At 48.9% G+C, this 20,683-nt stretch overlaps 1 protein-coding gene across 3 annotated transcripts in view; it reads left to right on the top strand.

The window, feature by feature from the left end:
• The window catches only part of Kcnh1 (potassium voltage-gated channel subfamily H member 1), a 295,808-nt gene that overhangs the window by 192,119 nt on the left and 83,006 nt on the right, over window positions 1–20,683 (top strand). For all 3 annotated transcript variants that reach the window (XM_085687514.2, XM_085687513.2, XM_085687515.2), the window contains 2 exons: window positions 10,574–10,773; window positions 16,915–17,167. In XM_085687514.2, coding sequence (XP_085543640.1) covers window positions 10,574–10,773; window positions 16,915–17,167 — 453 coding nt within the window. The remainder of the gene's footprint in view (window positions 1–10,573; window positions 10,774–16,914; window positions 17,168–20,683) is intronic.

Raw genomic sequence — 20,683 nt, 5'->3', positions numbered from 1 at the left:
GTGATGTTGTTAATGGTCGTTTATATTCAGCCCAGGCTTGAGACCTCTGTGCTCTGGGGGTCTGCCTGTTTCTCACTGGGCTCTGACTGTCCATGTGCCAACTCTGCAGGCCCAGGTACCTGGGCTCTGTGTCACACAGTCTGGTCAAAGGGGACTCTGCACACAAAGGCACATTGTACAAAGCCGATTTTTACACTCTGTCCTTTGGAAGTGTAACCTGCTGGATATTGTGGCTTTAGTCTCTGTGTGCTTGGAGTGGCTGTGGAATGCTTGCACCAACAGTTTCATGAGTGGAAGAGAAAATGCTTCTTAGATGTTCTCAGCTGAAACTGTGATGCTGAGCCAGAGGCTTGCCCATTGTCTTCTCTCCAGGCGTAGGGTCTCCGAAAGGAATAGCTTCACAAGACCCATGCCATGGGCTTCCTTTTAACTTTTGTCTTTATCCTGTAACATGCACAAGGGTCCCCCATCTTTACTCTTGATACTTTTCTTTTTGTAGCTGACGTCCATAGGAAACCACCTGATAAAGTTATGGGCAAGGGGTCAGTGGCAAGAACTAGGAGGTCTCTCTCTCTCTTTCTCTTTCTGATTTTTCAAGACAGGGTTTTCTGTAGCTTTGGAGGCTGTCCTGACTGGCCTTGAACTCAGAAAGATCCACCTGTCTCTGCCTCTTGAATGCTGGAATTAAAGACATGCCACCACCGCCTGGCATAGGTCTTTCTCTTCACCCATTGCTTCGAGTAGGAAGTGACTCATAGCCTCCTGTAGTTCTTTTAGAGTCAGGCATCAATAAATCCTGAATTAGTGTTTGACCTTTGTAAGTAGCCATCTCAGAGTGACACTTCTGGTAAAATATAATGTTAGAATCGTAGAAACTGTTGAGGGTGAATGACAAGAACAGCCCAGTTTTTATCAGTCTCAACAGACAAGTGAGAAAATGGCAAAGTACACTCCATGCATGTTCTGCAGTGCACACTTGGCAATGCACATTCTGCAGCACACACTCAGCAATGCACATTCTGCAGCACACACTCAGCAATGCACATTATGCAGCTCACACAAGTCTTGAACACAGAGCTCTGTCTTCCATTGTCCTTTGCCTTCCATAACCTTAACCGGACAAGTGCCTGGTGAGTCCCAGCCCCTCACATGCACTTGGCCTGTGTGCTGTCCGAGAGCCTTGCTCCTGGCTTTCTTGTTGATCTAATGTAGATTGGACTGACAGAAGTCTGAAATGAGCACACCAGGGCATGCGCACGCACACACACACACACACACACACACACACACATCTCACATTCCTCTTCTCTCTACTACCTTCATGGACAAGTTTGACCGTGGATGTAGGCTGGGAACTCAGCTGTGTAGGTGTGTCCATGGACCCCTGGTCTTCTCAGTTTGTGGGCTTTGCTGCAAGTGAATGCCAGAAACGAGGAATAATTGTGCGGCTTGCAGTGGTGGAGCATCCTCTCAGCCATGCTCTCTTGGTTGCTGAGCATGTGCATTCTTCTGTCTCAGTTGGTCTCCACACGCCCCGTTGTCTAACGAGGCTCCAGAAAGGTCCATGGGTTCACAGACCCTGTCAGCGGTTTGTGGCAGCTCCTGGGAAACTGGCCTGAGGCTTTATACCTAGCTAGGCCAGCTTTCTCTCTTTCCATGTTATTCCCTACACAGATCCTTTGAAGAACGAGCGGGATGAGCGTCCTGCCCTTGTCCACGATCCCTAGTGTAGGACTGGGCACCCTTCACAGCGCCTTGGCTGTGCATTCTCCTCTGTTCTCCCGGGGCCAGGCTTACTGGGGCACAGCGGTGGAATGCTAAAGCTTTGCCTGGCACAGAGAGTGGCCATTTGTGGAGCGAATGAGTGAAGGAGGAGCCCGAGGCAGCGCAGCATCGCTGGCTATCAAAGTGACCATCTGTCAACACCCTGCCACCAGCTGTGGTCATGAAAGTCTGGGGGGTACCCTAACTGATTGACAGGGTAGGAGTAGTCTGTGTGGATGGATTGTCTTGGGGACTTGGAAATGCATTAAAGCATTAGTTAGAAGATGGTCTAGCTTTTATAATCACCCTGCGCTATCGGGAGTGTTTGGAGCCCTCGTCTCCAATGCAGGTGTTGGAATCCTGATGAGGGTGGGTCAGCTGAGAGCCTGGAAGTCATGAAGGTAGAACCCCTGTGAAGTGACTGATGCCCTTATAGGAAGAGACAGAAAGATGACCCCTTGCTTTGCTATATGAAGATAAGATGGCTCAAAGTTCTTGGCCACACTCTGACCTTAGAGCCCCTTTAGCCTCCCCATCTATGAGAAATGCACGTCACTTCTCTCAGTCACCCGGTCTGCCGTGCTCTGATGTAGCTACTTAAGCTCAGTCAAGCGCCACGTACCGGCCATTGCACCGGGCGGGTGAGGAGACCCCCTTCTCCCCTGCTGATGAAAGTTTTAGCACAATTGTGCTCCTTCCCACCAACTCCAGGGCACCCCCACCGCAGGGAGCAGCTCATGGTCAGGGGCACCCTCTCACAGCCCTCTGTGCATGTTCTGGGCTGTCATTTCCCCTCACAGTGAAAGTCAGGGTGGCATGTGAGTAACACTGCCACCTTAGGCCTCCCAGACAAGCCTGGCCCTTCTAGAACTTTGTGTACCCTTCGCATTAGATCCAGGGGGCCCATTGGCTCAGAGGGGCCTCTTGGAGTAGAATGGAAATCCAGGTTTTAAAAGAGAAGGGAGAGGATTATCCTGTGAGGATCTGTGTGGTCTTGGCCCCTGTGTGTATGCCTGAGAGGAGCCATTTGTACAGCATAAAATGAAGATGAACTCAGGGCCTGAGGCTGAAATCCAGCCTCCCGTCTCTGGCTCTCACACACGCATGTGACTTGGTAGACTTTGCACCATGGAAACCTTTCTAAAACTTCTCTTTGTACATTGAATTAAACTGGAACATATCACAAAAGCTCAGGATGCTGGGTCAGTTTGAAGCTTTTAACAGGCTAAATTTTGTGTCAGAATCAGCAGTCACAGAGTAAATCTATCACGCATGCTGATATCCCATCTTAGAAAAACCAAAAAACGTAATAGAGTTCTAATAAGTCCTTTGTGAACTCAAGAACGCTGGTTGAATTTGGCCTTGAGCCTGCAGTTAGAATGGGGGTTGTTCAGTGGGCTGTTCTAGAGCCTTCTCTGGGACCATGAACAGAGTGTCATTGCGTCCAGGGATGCTGGGTCAGAGGTCTGCGCAGATCTCGAGGACGAAGGAGACAAAGCAGGAAGGCTGGAAGGCTGTGCCTCCAGGACAGCACCATCTACCACAGGGGCCCTGGCAGGGCTCAGTCTCTTCTCCTAGGACTACCCCTGAGGTCTGTAGGGAAACTTACAGATGCTCAAATCAGTCTTGTTATCTCAGCCTCCACCCTGACCATGGTGTTTCCTTCCCCTCCACACTGTCATTTATCAAAATTCAAAACTGAGTCCCAGCTCTCATCTGGGAGGCCTTTGTTCATTCATCCCCCACAAGAGGTCAGATGGATGCTCCTTACTGACACCTCATTCTTTCTGACCACTTGTCATGGTTCATCTGACTTGTGTGGCCTTTCAGACAAGGAACTAACTGAGTTCCTGGAGCAGCAGCTTGTAGTGACCTCTACTGGCCTCTCCACTCCTCTTTACTCCCCTCTTCTTCCCTCCCTTCTCTCCCTCCCCTCCCTTACTCTCCCTTTTCTCCCCTCCTCTCTCCTTCCCTCCTCTTTCCTCCCCTCCTCTCCCTTCCCTCCCCGTTCCTCCCCTTCTCTCTCCTCCCCTCTCATCCTCTCCCTTTCTGCTCTCTTCCTTCTCTTCCCTCCTTTCTCCTTCCCTCCCCTCCCTTACTCTCCCTTCTCTCCACTCCTCTCCCCTCCCCTTTGTTCCCCTCCTCTCTGTTCCCCTCTCTTCTTCTCTCCTCCCTTTCTCTCTCTTCCCCTCCTCTCCCATCCCTCCCCTCCTCTTTCATCTCCACCCATCCCCCCTCTCTCCCCTTCCTTCTTCTCCTCTCCATGCCTCTTTCCTCCCCTTCTCTCCCTTCCCCTTGATTCCCCTCTCTTTCCTCCCTGTCTCCCCTTTCTCTCCTTACCCCTTTGTTCATCCTGGTCTGAATCTGTCCTCTGTCCTTCCTGGCACAGGGCTGATATGGAAGGGCCTTACACATGTAGAGAGTGTTCTAGACAGAAGCTCCTTCTGTGGGGCATCCATTGCTCCTGGCACTCTGCTGGACAAGCCATTCCCAGTGTTCACCCTGAGATTTGCCAGAGAAAAACCAGTCCCACCATTTTGTGCCAAATTAAACCAAGCTTTATTAAATTTTATATTCTGACCAAACTAAGTGACCCATAGTCACGTGTTGTCAGGGCTTATAAAGACAAAGCCACTGTACTTTCCCATGAGGCTTTGTTATTTTCAAGAACTACAACTCACAGCATTCCAGGAAGTTACCTGACCCTGGGCAGGTGGGGTTTACAGGTTAACTTAGGGTCTCACACCAGGACTCTCTCTGTAGGGAGGACTGGTCAAAGCCATCCCACAGATCTAGATACTGGACTGTCTGGCCTTGGTGAATATACTGCAGTATCAGTACCATAAAGATAGTGGGATCTTCCTTGGCTATGCATTGTGCGTACAAGGGCTCAGAACAAAGACTTGCACGTGGCCACAGATACATAAACACTGTTTGTCCTTGTAGCTGATGTTATCATTTCTCCTTGAACTCATTGGATCGCTGTGTGGCCCTCTGTGTCTAAAGGGGGCAGTCTCCTGCCTCATAGAATTGCAACAGCAGAGTTAGGACTGCTGACTTATGCAGAGAGGGGGACTCTGTAGGGTATGACAGGTTTATAGATATCGCTACCCCGGAATCCTGTGAAGTCGGGGGCCCGAGTGATCCTCCTACTGTGGGATTATGTCAAGAGGTCCCATGACCTGTGTGTCACTGAGCAATTAAACAACTCTTTGAATCCTGAAAGGCAAAGCTAGTGAGTACGAAAAATCACAACATGGTCAAGATACCGATGGCGGAACAGTCAGTTGTCAGAGTGATTTAATTTCTGCCTCTCACAGTCTGTGGGCGAGGCATTCCATTAATCTCCATCATCCTGTATGATCATTGTGATGTCTGGATTCAAGAGGTCTGGGAGACAGCAGTGACTACTGAGAAGTCTTCCATTTTGTTTCTGTTTTGAGATGTGGAAGGAAAAATCGAGGTTTTGTGAGAGCTTCAGGCCTGGCTACCTCTGGGAAGTGGGCCTGGAGTTCCTGTGTGTTCAAACAGCTTTAAAGCTAAGTGCTCCTGTAAGTCGCTTTGTTAGATTCTCTCTGATGACTCATATTGGAGCAACCTCGGCTCTCATCACAGAGTGAGGTAGGGTGTGGGCTTGTAAACCTTCCCCACAGCCAGCTGCATTTCTCCACATGCCCTGTGCCCAACAGTCCACCTGTGACTCAGGACTCAGCAAACCAAGATGGGCCAAAGTGTCCTGTACCCAAGGGTCCTCCCGTGACCCAGGCCTCAGCAAACCAAGATGGGCCAAAGCAGCGAATTACTGGGAGACCTTTGCAACCAGGGACTGACCATCTTGGTCCTTCCCAGGAGTAATTGCCTGTAGAAATTGTTCCTTTTATCTGCAGAGCTATTTAAACACAGTTGAGCAAGGTGGCGCAGTGTACTGTTAATGGGTTATAGGGCTGTGGACACTGTTGTTTCATTCGACGGATGAGAAGTGGCTGGAAATGACCTTCTGTCTCCGGGTGAGAACTGAGCTTGTTAAGTGACATTCCCCAGTGCAGCAGTTCTGAGGTAATGTAGGCATTTGTGCTATATTTAGCACAGCATTAAATGAGTTTTCAGGCTTTTCTTGCTATAAATAGAGGGATAGGTGTATTTGCTAGTCTCCATCTTGAGAGCCACTTTCTGACCTAGGCAGTGGCTGGGAAGGTGGAAAGAGATGCACAAAGCCAACACTGGCAAGAAATCCAGAACTGTGTATAGTCATCCACCCCAGTGTCAGACTCATGGGGTCTTGCCTGCTGTGGGGTCCTATCTCCTTCCTGGGCCGTGTGGCTCCCATTCTGTCCAGTGGTATGAGGTTAGCTAAGGACAGTGGGCCCATGTGCACACTTAGCACACTCAGACTTAGCACACTCAAAGCTGCCTGAAGAGTCCAAGGAAAAACACCATTGTGAGCCTCGCTCCAGAGACCCAGTAGCTCTGGGGAGAGCAAAACTCTGCATCCCTCCCATAGACTGGGATAATATGGGACTGCTGGTCCATTTGAACACACGCAAACTAACCCCTTAGAGACAGCCTTTCAGTCACCTATTTACAGCCTTTACTAAGCAACTACTGAATGCAGAGGAAGAAGCCCCTGAAATGACTAGACGTTTCTGCACACCAGAGAGTATATGTGAAGAAAGCCAGCATACTACTAGAAGGCACATAGATTATATCCAAGACTTGGGGGGCAAGATCTGGGACAATTGAGGTGCAGCTGTGCACATTGGGTGGTTCAGAAATAAATACTAAGGTTTACCATGGAGCTGGTCCATCAGCATTGCTCCTGGCGTTTGCCTTGCTGACTCATTGATACTCTCATCATAAACAGGAGAACTATACTAGTTCCTTTTCTTATAAAAGCGCCTAAACCAACCCCTGGCAAGAAGCAGCATCAGGGATGAAGGGTTTGTGCTGGCTCACAGTTTGAGGGTCACAGTCCTTCGAGGAGTCGCAGTGACAGCAGTAGCTTGAAGCATCAGTGTTGCGTCTGCAGTGAGAAAGCAGAGCGTGAGCAGCAAGCTGGGCCAGGCTATAAAAACCTCAAGGTGCCACTGACTCAGCTCCAGCTCCTCAGCACTCCACAACCCACCCAAATGAAAGTGTCCAAACACATGAGTCTATGGGAAACATATTACGTGTAAATCACTTTTCCTCAGGGCCCAGGATGTTCTCTGTACTGGGTTGCCTCCCAGGACTGGATACAGCATACCCAAGTACTCAGTGTTCATTTGTTGAATTAAAATATTGAAAGATTGGGTTCCTGGGGGACCTTTGCCAGTTCCATAGACTGTGACAATCCTGCTCTTAACTGTGGTTCCACGGTGACCGCTTTGCCAGACCTGAATCCTCCAATAGGCTCTCACAGACATTAGCCTATTTATTAAAATTAAAACTAAGCCAGAGATGTGATATATACTCGTCATTGCAACACTCGAGAGACTGAGGCAGGGGGATCATGAGTTCTAGGATAATTTAATTTATATAGTGTATTTCAGGCCACCCTGGGTCATTAGTGAGACCCTCCCTCAAAACTCAACACCAAAACAAGCAAAGGTTATTAGGAACTCTATAACATATGAAGACGTTTGAAGAGGGTGGGAGATCGCCTAGGTCTGCAGTAGAGCTGGGATTCTGACGAGGGAGGGTGGTTGCCCAAGGTCTACAGAGGACCTGGAGCCTCTGAACTCTTGATCTCAAGGCAGAGTCTGCTCTCTTGGTGACCCCTCTCGGTGGCATGGACCTGCTGCCAGGCAGTGGGCAGTTCCTCCACGCTCTTCTCACTACTTCTTGTGCCCAGACCCTGAGGGTTACACATGGGAGCACATTTCCATTCCTTCTCCACTACTGTCACAGTAGAATGAACAGAAGCTATGGCCATAGCAAAGACAGAAAACAGTGTTAACAAAAATGGATGTTGTAATGATTTGAAAAGAACCCCACCACACCCACACACACACATCCTCATAGTCTCAGACATTTCGGTACTCAGTCTCCTGCCAGTGTAACTGTTTTGGAGGTGTGGCCTTGTTAGGGGAAGACAGTCGCTGGAGGTGGACTTTGAGAGTTTAAAGACCTTTACAGTTCCCAGCTGCTTCTCATAAGCCTTCAGCTTGCTGCCCCAGCCGCTGTGCATGCCTGCTGTCCTGCCTCGCTATGCTAGTGTGGACTCCTATGCCACCTGAACCATAAGCCCAAATAAAGCCTTCCTTCTATAAGCTATGGTCATGGTGTTTGATCACAGTAATTCAAAGGTAGCTAATACGGAAGAATTACTGTTCTGTGGATCAAGTATGTTAGTTAAGGAGCGAGTCCGGCTCCCAGGTCTCTCTTCCTTCTATCCCCACTTCTGGGTTCATTCTTACTCTTCAGCCCTTCTGTATACAGAAATGTTTTCTTCCGGATGAGAAAGATGGAGGTTTCGTTATAGGAGGAAACCATAGAACAGGAGTTTTCTTTTGGGGGAAAGAAGTTAAGGAAAATATTCAATAATATGGTCCTAATGGGTGTTTCCCCTTGGTGCCAAATATTTTTGGGGTAGTAGAGTAGCTAGGTCCAGGGTTGGGGAGGGGAGGAAAAAAGAAAAAGGAGGAGGAAGAGGAAGAGGAGGAGAAAGACGAAATGGGGTAGATTTTATAAATGTTCCTTAGCAGATAAGGGGATCTTTCCTCTGTGCTGTGTAGACTTACTCCAGAGAAGGATACAGGTGAATAGTCCAAGCAGCCTGGGTCGTAAAGTGTCTTCTGTGCCCCCATACTTTGATGACATGTTCTGAAAGGAAACAGAGAACTAGAATAATACACAGAATGCCTTAGAGCAGCTCAGGTACTTAATCCAAAACTATGTTCTCCAACACTGACTTCCACCAGGCGATCAGCAGTGAGCTGCTCCCACCCAGGCAGCCTTCAGTTTAGTTTTCCCCGCCTAGCTCTATTCTACCTTAGCAGGCCAGGTTCTTTATTAACCAATGATATTCACAGCATTCAGAGGGGAATCCCACATCAGGAGTGGGACTTCACACATCAGTTAACTTAATTAAGATAACACCTTATAGGTGTGCTCACAGCAACCTGATGTAGGCAGTCCCCCATAGAGAATTCTTCTCACGTGATTCTAGGTTGTGTCAAGTTGACAGTAAAACCAGCACCACAGATGGTAACATGAAAGGCAGGTTATAACAGAGCTTGGTAAAAGAGGGGAAGGGACAGTACGGAGGCACTGCAGTGGGACCCTCGTGTACTGTAGGGATGTAAAAGTGCGGCTACTTTAAAGATTATTATTACTTTGCTTTTATATTATTGTGTTATTGTCATCATCATCATCATTTTAATTATTTTGAGACAAGATCTCACTATGTAGCCATGGTTGGCCTGACACTCTCTATGTAAACCAGGTTGTCTTAGAACTCATTAAGATCCACCGACCTCTGCCTCCCAAGTGCTAGTATTAAAGGCACGTGCAACCACCCCTAGCTATTTATATTCTTTTAGTTAAGATATGCATGTGTGTCTGTGTGTGGGTGTGGGTACATGTGCAGCAGCCTGTGGAGACCAGGAGAGGGTGTCAGATGTCCTGGGAGTTACAGGATGCTATGAGCCATCGTACAGAGATGCTGGGAATGGAATTCTGGCCCTCTGCAAGAGTTGCACCCTCTTAACTGCTGATCCATCTCTCTAGAACCAGGAGGTGTCTGGGAGACAGCTGGGAGTTTGTCAGCTTGTTAAACACAGTCACATATGACAGCAGTGCTGGTCCCAGGCACAAACCTGCAAGGATGAAATGCGTGTTACTCAAATACCGACCCACAAATGTTCATAGACATTCATACGTGTAACAGCCAAAAGGTGAAAAAGATAAACACAGAAATGTCCACTAACCGATGAGTGGCGAGACAAGGCCTTTTCTCATGACTGATGACTTCTTAGCAACAGAAAGGAAGGAAACGTCAATACTTGTTATGGTGTGCGGGAAGCTGTCTCAGAAGACGTATATTCATATAAAATGCCTAGAACGGATGAGTTTGCAGGGGCAGGAAGTGACCGTGTGTGGTGGGAGAGACGGGGAAAGAGTAGAGAGGGACTGACAAAGGATATGAGCTTCCTTTTTTGCAAAAATGAAAATGTTCTAAACCTGATGGCTGCACAACTTGAAAAATATGTTTTTGAAATAGAGAGTTTTACACTTTAATGGATACAGTCTATGTGTCTTACAGTTGCTATGGATGTGATAAAAACATCATGATGAAAACCGACTTGGGGACAACGAGGTTTATTTCAGCTTGTAGTTGTCTTTTGCGGCCCTCCGCCAACCCATACCGTTTAGTTATCTGTGGTGGGTGTCAGGGTCTGCTCCTCCTACCATGTAGTTCTATAAGGACCAGGGCTGTGTCTCGCCATTCAGTGCCCTGGGTAACAACAGAGCTTGGTAGGCTGTTGCTCATAGTTTGAATTTGGACTGGTGTGGAGACACAGACACACACTTGACCGATGGCCTCAGGCATGGCTCAGAGTTTTTGTGACAAGTGAAAACTGGCTTCTCCCCTATGGGTGTCTGAGGCTCCAGCCACACCAGGTCTCATCTCCATGTGCCCTGCCTAGCACACCATTGGCCCTGGTTGTCTGCTGTTTCAAACTCTTTGGCTTGAGATGGGAGGTTCTCCTGGGGTCTGGACCCTCTTCTAGGCGCACAGGCCTGGCCGCAGGCCTTCTCGGAGGGAGTGGGGCACTCTGGAGTTTGGCTCACGGACCACTCACACATTGTTTCTTCTGTTCCTTTCCAGCTCTTCTGTATGCCACCATCTTTGGGAATGTGACAACCATTTTCCAACAGATGTACGCCAACACCAACAGGTATCATGAGATGCTCAACAGTGTCCGGGATTTCCTGAAGCTCTACCAGGTGCCCAAGGGGCTGAGCGAGCGGGTCATGGACTACATTGTGTCCACCTGGTCCATGTCCCGAGGCATTGACACAGAGAAGGTAAGGAGTGGGAGACTCTTAGCCGCATCACCTGTTCCCCAGCTTCCCCCAGCAGGCGGGACTCAGAACTCACCTGGGGCATCTGGGATTCTCAGGTCCTCCTTCTGGGGGTTTTGATGGCCTCTCTATTGTCTTTACTGAAGGCTCAGAAAGTGAGAGCCATCATTTAAGAAATCAAAGGTATATCTCCTGGAGCAAGGGGAACAACTGTCCTTCTGTCTAGAGCAGCTTCCCAATGCTGGACCATGTTCAAACGAAGAACCTGGGCAAAGGGAGCTGCTCCCTTTTGCTCCAGCTTCCCAGATGGCCCCATGCTTGCCAGTCTTGACTTTTTTTTTCCAAAATACTCATGCTTTTTGTTTGGCATGGCTTTTTAAAAATGAAGTTTGATTTTCTTAAAGAACTGTCGCATTAAGTATGATGTATCCTGGCTTTTTCGATCTTCCCCAATTGGCCTGTCCCAAGGCCACTGATACACCTATTTCCACATCCTCTCAGTCCTGATGGATTCCCATGGTGTTGTCATTAAAACTGGACTCCTGACCACTGTCCTAGGCCCATGAGCACCAGAGGTGGCGGCCAGGGTCAGTAATTACCCTGCTAAGACTGTACCTCAGACGAGCCCAGGCAATACTGGCGCAAGCCTGTACCTTCGTCACCAGTTGGCAGCTGCTTTGCTGTGCAATCCAGAGCACAGCAAACATCCTGTGCACAGTTGTTCTCTAAGAATCGTTATTCCAGATTCATGTCAGTAAAATGCAGGCGTGTGTGTGTCTTTGAGAGAGCAGAGAAAAGATGCAGAGGGCTAATTTATGAGTTTCCTTCGAGTTTCCCAGTGTCTTTGAGACATATCCTATAGCCCAGGTTAGCCTGGAACTCTCTCTATAGCCAAGGATGAACATGAACTTCTGATTTTCCTGTCCCTACTTCCAGTGTGCTGGAATAATGGGTGAGCACCAACACACCCGCATTCCCAAGGCCTTATGCATGCTAGACCAGCCCCGAGCCACCACCGAGACCCTGCTCTGTGTATGGCCCATGTCCAAAGCTTTATCCTCACTCACTTTCTCCACTATTCAGCCTTTGATTCCACGTCCCTTGTTGCCAAACCCCATCTATCCCTGTAGAGTTAGGAAAATGGTATCACTGTGGTGAAAATAGTTAGGGACACATTTAAATCCATATTGATCTGGCTTTGTGGTCAGCTAGTTATATTCCTGTCCCCCTCTATCTGAACAGATGGTTGGGCACCGCAGGTTTTAAGGAATGCTCAGTTCTGCCGGCTGTGCACTTTAAAGGCTCGTTGCTGTGTGTCTGTCTGCTGTGTGTCTGTCTGTTGTGTGTCTGTGTGTTGTGTGCCATGATGCAAACCTCTACAGCCCTAACTGCCATTTCTTGAACACGCACTGAGAACAGACATGTTGCCAGGTGTGGTGGTGCGCACCTGTAAACTCAGACTTGGGAGGTGGAGGCAGGGCAGCCGTGAGTCTGGGGCCAGACTGGGCTACATGGCAAACATTTGTTGGGGGGCAACGGAAAGAACCAGTGTTGGTTTGCTTGACTGTTACCCGCCGTGCCTTGAGTGGACCTTACTTCCCCTCTTGGGAGGGTGTGGTTAGAAGTTCTGTGGAATGAGGAGGAGGACCAGAGGCTCAGCTCATTCTCTTTACTTCCCCTGGTCTAGGGTAACTAGGATTTGAACTCAGTTTTCCTCTGGTTTCAAAGCTTATCCTTTTCCTCTTATCCCTCCTTTGGTTTTCTTCGATTATATTTACTGTGTACATGTGACTGCCTGCATGTTTGTGTGCATGTGTGTATATGTGGGTACGGTGTCATGACCTGTATTGCATGTTTGTCGTTGCCTATCATGTGGCTTTGGGGGATTGGATTCAGGTCTTCAAGCTTGGTGGTGTGCCTTTAACATCACCAAGCCATCTTGCAGGCTCTGCTTCTTCTGGATGTAAAGCATGCACGAGAGGGACTAAGGCTAAGGTTCAGTCCCCTGGATGGGAAGGGCCTGGGTTGGCTCTGCATGGCTCCTGGCTTTGCCAACTCCCCACCGCAGCTGTGCCTGTTGTCCCTGTTCATCACCGACAACAATGCGTGCTGGTTCTGTGGGTGTCTGGCAGCAGATGGAGCAGAAAGAACTTTGATCTCTGCCCTGAAGCCCTTTTTTCCCAGGCACTAAAATGACTCTGTAGATCCTGCTGTCTGGGAAAAACCCTTCCCGGTCCCTGTCCCTGCAGGGCTGGGCAGGGGAGCTGTCTGGGACACCGCACAGTCAGCACTGCATTCCTGTCCTGCTCACCTCCTCAGAGGCTTTTGGGATCCACCCGAATTCCTGGTCCAGAGACCCAACCGTAGCATCTCACGGTAGAGCCCGGCCTGGGAAAGGAGGCAGCAGCTGTTGGGGCGAGAGAACCACCAAGGAGTCCCCTCTTCCCTCCTCCCTCCAGTAACCAGTGACCTTGAGCACATCATGTGTCTCTCTTGCCCTAGTTCCCATGTCTGGAACACAGTGAAGTAAAATGGCCTTTAAGATCACATGGCCTCTCTGGCCTTTAAGCTAGCTATGACCTCCTGGACCACAGAAGCGCTGTAATGACATTAAATAAGAACCCCACAACTGACTAGGTACCAGATGTCTTAACACAGCAGTATGTGAAATCACACAAAATCCCACACACAAAAAAGGAAGACATGACCCTCAGAAGCATTGTTCAAGTTCACACATGTGGTGTATGCTGGGAGCAGGACCGAATCCAGAGCCTCAACCTTGACCCTCTGATGCCCAGGGAAGGCTTCTCCATAGACATTACTCTCAAGAGTGAGATCTCAAAGCCTGGCAATTGAGGGGGCAGGCTGCGGGTCGAATGGCTGAACGAGGGCATGCTCAGAGGAAGGACATACTACCTCTCTGCTTACTCTCGGTTAGAACTTGCCGATGGGAACAGTTATGGACATGCTGCCCAGCCCGGTGTCTGCCATGCTCCTCTTTGAACAGCTCACCACCCTCCCCGCGGTCATCTTCACGGTTCTAGACTCAGTGTCCTGGAAGTGATGTTCCCTCCTGTCCAAACCCTGACACAGGAGCCTAACTCAGGGAAGCGGATAATGTAAATGTGAACTCACGTGGAGCACTAACCTTGATTCTGCTGTTGGGCACTGCTTGGACATGATAAGGTGTGTCCCCACCGCCACGGGATCCAGGTGGAGGAAACCCTCTGATCAGCACTGCTGCAGCAGTTTCTCAGGATCTCTCAGCCAAGGCTTTGTGCCTCCCCCACTCCTCCATCTGTCTCCGGAGAGACACTCATGTTTTGGCCCGTCCTACAGCCCACAGCAGGATGCAGAGGTACCCAGAGACGAATGTATCTCAGACTGGTGCAATGTCCCGTCTCCCTTAGCTTTGGAGTCAGGATTTTATAAGAGAAATAAAACACAGAGTAGTTAAGTTACTACAAAGTAACTGGGGACTTGGTCACGTGACCTCTTCCCACTGCTCCACCTCCCTCTAGACACTGTGTGAAGCCACCCAGGGCGAGAACTGATCTGGGGAGGCTGGTGAAGAAGCTCCAGATGCAGAGGCAAATGATCGGTGCTAAGACAGGAACAGGGCCTGGAAAGTCTGCCAGCTCCACAAGAAGTAGCCACTGAATGGTCACACTTGATTCACATGCCCCCACCTGGTTCACAGAATAGAACAGGAAAAATATATTTCAAAACTACTGCCTATTTCTCTGGAAAAGACCACTGGGAGGTGTCCTATTGTGTTCCTTAATGCTTGCCATAGAAAGCCACACTGTGGTTTCTTGTGATCACTTAGTCCACAGAATTATCTCTTGCTCTGAAAAGCTGGGCAATTTTTCAATTGTTTAGGAAAAAAAAGAGATCCGCATGGCTTGTTGTTTCTAGTTTGCTTTTTAGATGGTACAGGTCGGGGCTGGGACATAGCCCAGATGGTAGAGTGATTGGTTGTCTGGCTTGTGCAAATCTCTGGGTTTTCTCCTCGGTACCATGGGGGATGGGATGCTGCAAGTCAGATTGCAGCCCATTAGCTTTGCAGAACCGCCTGGCATAGGAGTTGGTTAGGCGCTAACTAGGCTCTGATGCCAAGCCACCTAGTGTGAAAGCCAAGATCTGCTGTTTCCTGGCTGGGAAACTTTGGGCTTTCCTGTTTCTCAGCTTCCTCTCATCTGAACTGACAGAATTAAAAGCACATCCTAGAGTTTCTGTGGGGACCACATGTTAGCAAACACACTTTCAAATGGAGTTACCCTCCCTCGCTCTTTGTCCTTTCTGTCTTCCTTATCGACCTAGGCGTTTGATACCAAATTTTATTTATTTTTCTTGTCATTTTCTTCTTGTGTAGACAGTAAATCCCGTGAGGGCAGGTATTTTTGTTTTGTGCATTTTGTTTTCTAGGGACGGGGCTTCTCTGTGTAGCCCTGGCTGTCTCAGAACTTACTCTGTAGACCAGGCTGGCCTCGAACTCTCAGAGACCCTCCTGCCTCTGCCCCCTCCCCAGAGTGCCGGGATTAAAGGCATGTGCTACCACTGCTGGCTACTTGTTCTTGTTTTTTTTTTTTTTAACTACCACATTATTAGAGCCTAGAATGGTGCCGGGGTGCACCACGGATGCTTGGCAAACAGATAGTAACTGTGTAAGTAACTCGCTGAGCCATGCCTGGCAGACAGCAAGCACTCAGGAAAATGTGACTTTGTGTATCTCATTTTTTTGTAAAGTGTATTTATGTTTTAAAAATTAATATGTGTGCATTTTTTTTATCTTACCCACCCCTACTACCTACTCTAACTGTCCCTGGGGGCCACTTACCCGTGTCCCCAACAACTTCATGTGTGTTGTTGTTATCATCACCATCACTGTTATCCTGCTGAGTCTAACCAGGAATGACCATGTGTAAAGGGGTGTGAGGCCATTCACTGGGGCATGGATGGCTTACCATCGCCACACCCCCAAACAAGAGTGAGTCTGCCTTCCTCAAAGCCATCAAATGCCAGTGGCTGCTCAGCTAAGGGGGGAGTCTCAGGAGCACCCCTCCATCTGTGCTGGAATTTCAGCTGGCTTGATCTTGGGCAGGTCTCATGTAAACATATCCATTGTAGGAGGCTGCTAGTTCATTTCCCAACCACCCAGCAGCTCAGACTCGAAATAACCACACAGAAACTGTATTAATTACATCACTGCTTGGCCTATTAGCTCTAGCTTTTTATTGGCTAGCTCTTACATCTTAGTTTAACCCATCTCTATTAATCTGTGTATCGCCATTAGGCTGTATACCGGGTAAAGTTCTGGAGTCTGTCTCTGCCAGGGCAACATGACTTCTCTCTGACTCCGCCCTCTTTTTCCCAGCATTCAGTTTAGTTTTCCCCACCTAGCTCTACTCTGCCCTATCAGGCCAAGCCAGTTTCCTTATTCATTAACCAATAAAAGCAATACATAGACAGAAGGACCTCCCACACCATATATCTCTTTAAAATACCATCCCATACTCTCTCTATCAGCTATATGATCACAGTACACACTGTCCCTTAATGTGACCCCATTATGTTGTAGAATGCTAGACTATTTCTCCCACCTGAAATTTTGTACCTCTTAACCAATTTACTGTGTGTTTCCTAATGGCCAGGAGAGAGTGTTTAGAATGTTCTCCACACAAAGAAATGATGAATATTTAAAGGCATGGTTACACTGATTACTTTGTTCATGTATTGTATGCATGTAAAATATCACGCTGTACCCCTGAGACATATGTCGATTTGATCTGCTTGTTTGTAAATGTAATCTGGACATGACCCCTTCTTGCTGACTGCATTGAACCAGCCCAGTCTGAGCTCCCTCACCTTTCCCTTTGACTCCCCTGTTGCTCCCCCCCCACCCCCGCCCCAGGGTCAGAGCTCTCTAATCCCTGTCTGGGACCCCAACTGACATCCATCCCCTATCTATGCCCCTGGTCACAGTCAGTGACTCAGAAGCATTTCACACGCTCTGTGCTTTCTCTCCACGGTGTCTCTTAGCCCACCCCCTGACTTGGGTGGACGGCCGCTCAAGTCGGCAGAGCCTGTGTGTTTGCTGTCCTGTGGAATGGCTCTCTCACTGTCTCTTCCTTGTCTGGCCAGGTCCTGCAGATCTGCCCCAAGGACATGAGAGCTGACATTTGCGTACACCTGAACCGCAAAGTGTTCAAGGAACACCCTGCCTTCCGACTGGCTAGTGATGGCTGTCTGCGGGCCCTGGCCATGGAGTTCCAGACCGTGCACTGCGCCCCAGGGGACCTCATCTATCATGCTGGGGAGAGTGTGGACAGCCTCTGCTTTGTGGTCTCGGGCTCCCTGGAGGTGATCCAGGATGACGAGGTGGTGGCCATCCTAGGTACGTGCTGCTCGTTCTTGGTGCACTTCAGGCTCCATACTTGGGGTTGTCTTAGTCGCTGGGTAGCCACATTTAACCAGAGATCGCTCCTTAGGGTAGGCTCATTTCTAGCATCCATTCATCTACCTAGCCAATGCTGGAGTGTCTGCTTTGAACCAATTGCTGTTTGAGACACTGGGGTTTTTGTCCTCAAGAGGCTACAGGCTACTGAAAGAGATGAACAAACAAACAGTCATTCAGAATGGAGCATTCTGAATGTGGCTTTCAGAATGAAGGGGCGTCTCATGTGTGATTCAAGTGAGATGGCTTTCTAGAGGAAATGGCAACTGAGAAGTTGAAAACTTGAAAATGAGCTAGTACAGAACAGGGTAAAGGCCGGATTCCAAAGAGAGGCGGAAGCCTGTGTGACAGGCAGGTGTGGTTCATGGGGGTGAACTACAAGTCCCTTTGTGTGGCCCAAGCACACGGAAGGGCCACAGTGGGAGAATGAAGTTGGGAGAGAGTAGATGGGCCAAAGACTCCAGGATGTAGATTTTCGTGGTTGTTGGGTGGCGGGGGGGGGGGGGGCATCATCAGGTTTGTATGTTTGTAAAAGGACAGAAGATAGACTGTCCTTTGGACCGCAGGGCCAGGGAAAACAGGTTGGAGCCATGTTATCTAGGGAACTAAGTTTTGGGTGGATAGAGAGAAGTAGATCGTATTGAGGTAAAAAGTAGAATTTTAAAGAATCCAATGACAGGTTTGCTGTTGGAATGGTAGGGTCTCTCATGTGGATACCAGGGAGGCTAGGACCACACATGGATGGTAGAGTTTCTCATGTAGATAACAGGGAGGCTGGGATCACACTTGGATGGTAGGGTTTCCATGTAGATAACAGGGAGGCTGGGTCACCACACACGGATGGTAGGATCTCTCATGTGGATAACAGGGAGGTTGGGATCACACACGGATGGTAGGGTTTCCATGTAGATAACAGGGAGGCTGAGTCACCACACACGGATGGTAGGATCTCTCATTTGGATACCAGGGAGGCTGGGACCACACACGGATGGTAGGGTTTCCATGTGGATAACAGGGAGGCTGGGTCACCACACACGGATGGTAGGATCTCTCATGTGGATAACAGGGAGGTTGGGATCACACACGGATGGTAGGGTTTCCATGTGGATAACAGGGAGGCTGGGATCACACACGGATGGTAGGATCTCTCATGTGGATAACAGGGAGGCTGGGATCACACACGGATGGTAGGGTTTCCATGTGGATAACAGGAAGGCTGGGATCACACACGGATGGTAGGGTTTCCATGTGGATAACAGGGAGGCTGGGACCACACACGGATGGTAGGGTTTCCATGTAGATAACAGGGAGGCTGGGACCACACACGGATGGTAGGATCTCTCATGTGGATAACAGGGAGGCTGGGACCACACACGGATGGTAGGATCTCTCATGTGGATAACAGGGAGGCTGGGACCACACACGGATGGTAGGGTTTCCATGTAGATAACAGGGAGGCTGGGATCACACACGGATAGTAGGATCTCTCATGTGGATAACAGGGAGGCTGGGACCACACACGGATGGTAGGATCTCTCATGTGGATAACAGGGAGGCTGGGACCACACACGGATGGTAGGGTTTCCATGTAGATAACAGGGAGGCTGGGATCACACACGGATGGTAGGATCTCTCATGTGGATAACAGGGAGGCTGGGATCACACACGGATGGTAGGGTTTCCATGTGGATAACAGGGAGGCTGGATCACCACACAGGGCAATTGTGGGAGGGAGAGCAGAGGTATGGGGGACGGGATGGTATTTGAGAGGCTGACATCAGTGGCCTTGGAGAGATTTTCTGAGCAGTTATAGAATAGCTCTTCAATGACATGGCTCTCTAAGGGTACAGCATCACTAGCATAATCACCATTTGTGGACATTTGCTTGGTGCCCAGGGTAGTGCAGAGGAATCCACATTTAACCCTTATAGTAATCCTGAGAAATGGCTTTATTATTCCCAGTTTTTAGGTAAGACAGTTGGAGTTCAGAGAGGTTAAGGAAATGTCTTTATAGTAGTTGAAGTCCCTGGGGTCCCCTCCCAGCATCCTTCAGTCTTCAAACCTCACTATTCCTGCCCAGCTTTGAACTGAAGTCCTAGTGACGAATAACAGAATGTGCGGGTCCCAGACGCTGCTGGTGTTGCTGCAATCTGCAGGTGCATGTTTTAGGTTCAATGCATGACTGATTTCTCAGAAACCTGAGAGGGGCGAGATGAAATAACTTGATGTTAGCATGAGATGACTGGCTTTGTAGAAATGGGTGATATTTTTAAAACCTGATTTTGCTCCTGTCTGATTTTGCAGTACCTGAAGCACGGCTTCCTTCTTGTTCTTGGGGTACCTTGCAACCTCTTGGTTATATTGTGCTCAGGGTAATCCAAGGATGATTTATACTCCTTTAGCATGTGTGGGCAGATGGTTGGGGGAGCTTTTTGATCTGGGTTAGGGCTGATGTCTGTCTTTTGTGCTGGGTACCTTGATGCCCATGGAGCTCAACAGCCTAACTCTGCTGTCCCCTGCTCCCTTACTTATCTCAGAGACGTAAGGCTGTGAGCCAGGCACAGAAGCATTGAAGATGTTATAGTTTGTATGTAGGAAGGGGTTCATACATCTGCCTTTAAATTCCCCCAAGAGGGCACTGGGTTAGCCAGGATTCACCAGTGAGGGCCTTGTGTGAGCCAGGATTCACCAGTGAGGGCCTTTGGTTAGTTAGGATTCACCAGTGAGGGTGTTGGGTTAGTCAGGATTCACCAGTGAGGATGCTGGGTTAGCCAGGATTCACCAGTGAGGGCCTTGAGTTTGCCAGGATTCATCAATGAGGACCTTGGGTTAGTCAGGATTCTTGCAGGACTAGGAGAAACTGTGAGCAGTCTTTTGAATCTGGATTTGAGGTTAACCCTTTGGGGTCAGGTGTCTTGAGTTTTCCCACAGATCATTCACTGTTTACTCTTCCAGGAAATCCATCCTGAGGCCTGGTACCATCCCCTGTGTATTCATGATCAGAGATTTCTTTTATTATTATTCATTAAATTTATTCATTTATTTCCCTCCCTCCTCTCCTCCCATTCCCTCCTCCCACCTTCCCCCACTTCTCTCCCCATCCACTCCTCCTCTGTTTCTGTTCGAAAAGGATCAGGTCTCCCATGGGTGTCAACAAAGCATGGCATATCAGGTTGAGATTGGACTAAGCTCCACCTCCTTGTATTAAGGCTGGGCAAGGCAATCCAGTAATAGGAATAAGTTCCTGGAATCCAGCCAAAGCATTAGGGATAGACCCTGTTTCTACTACCAGGAACCCCACAAATAGATCAAGCCACACAATTGTCATACATATTTAGAAGACCTAGGTCAGTTCCATGCAGACTCCCTAGCTGTCAGCTCAGAGTCTGTGAACTCCTATGAGCCCAGGTTGGTTGTTTCTGTAGGTTCCCTTGTGATGACCTTGACCCTGCCCCT

Source organism: Myodes glareolus, chromosome 5 (genome assembly GCF_982192425.1).
Source record: "Myodes glareolus chromosome 5, mMyoGla1.1, whole genome shotgun sequence".
Taxonomy (NCBI): Eukaryota; Metazoa; Chordata; class Mammalia; order Rodentia; family Cricetidae; genus Myodes; species Myodes glareolus.
Note: the sequence above shows the minus strand (reverse complement) of the source record. Positions and strands in the feature narration are given on the sequence as shown.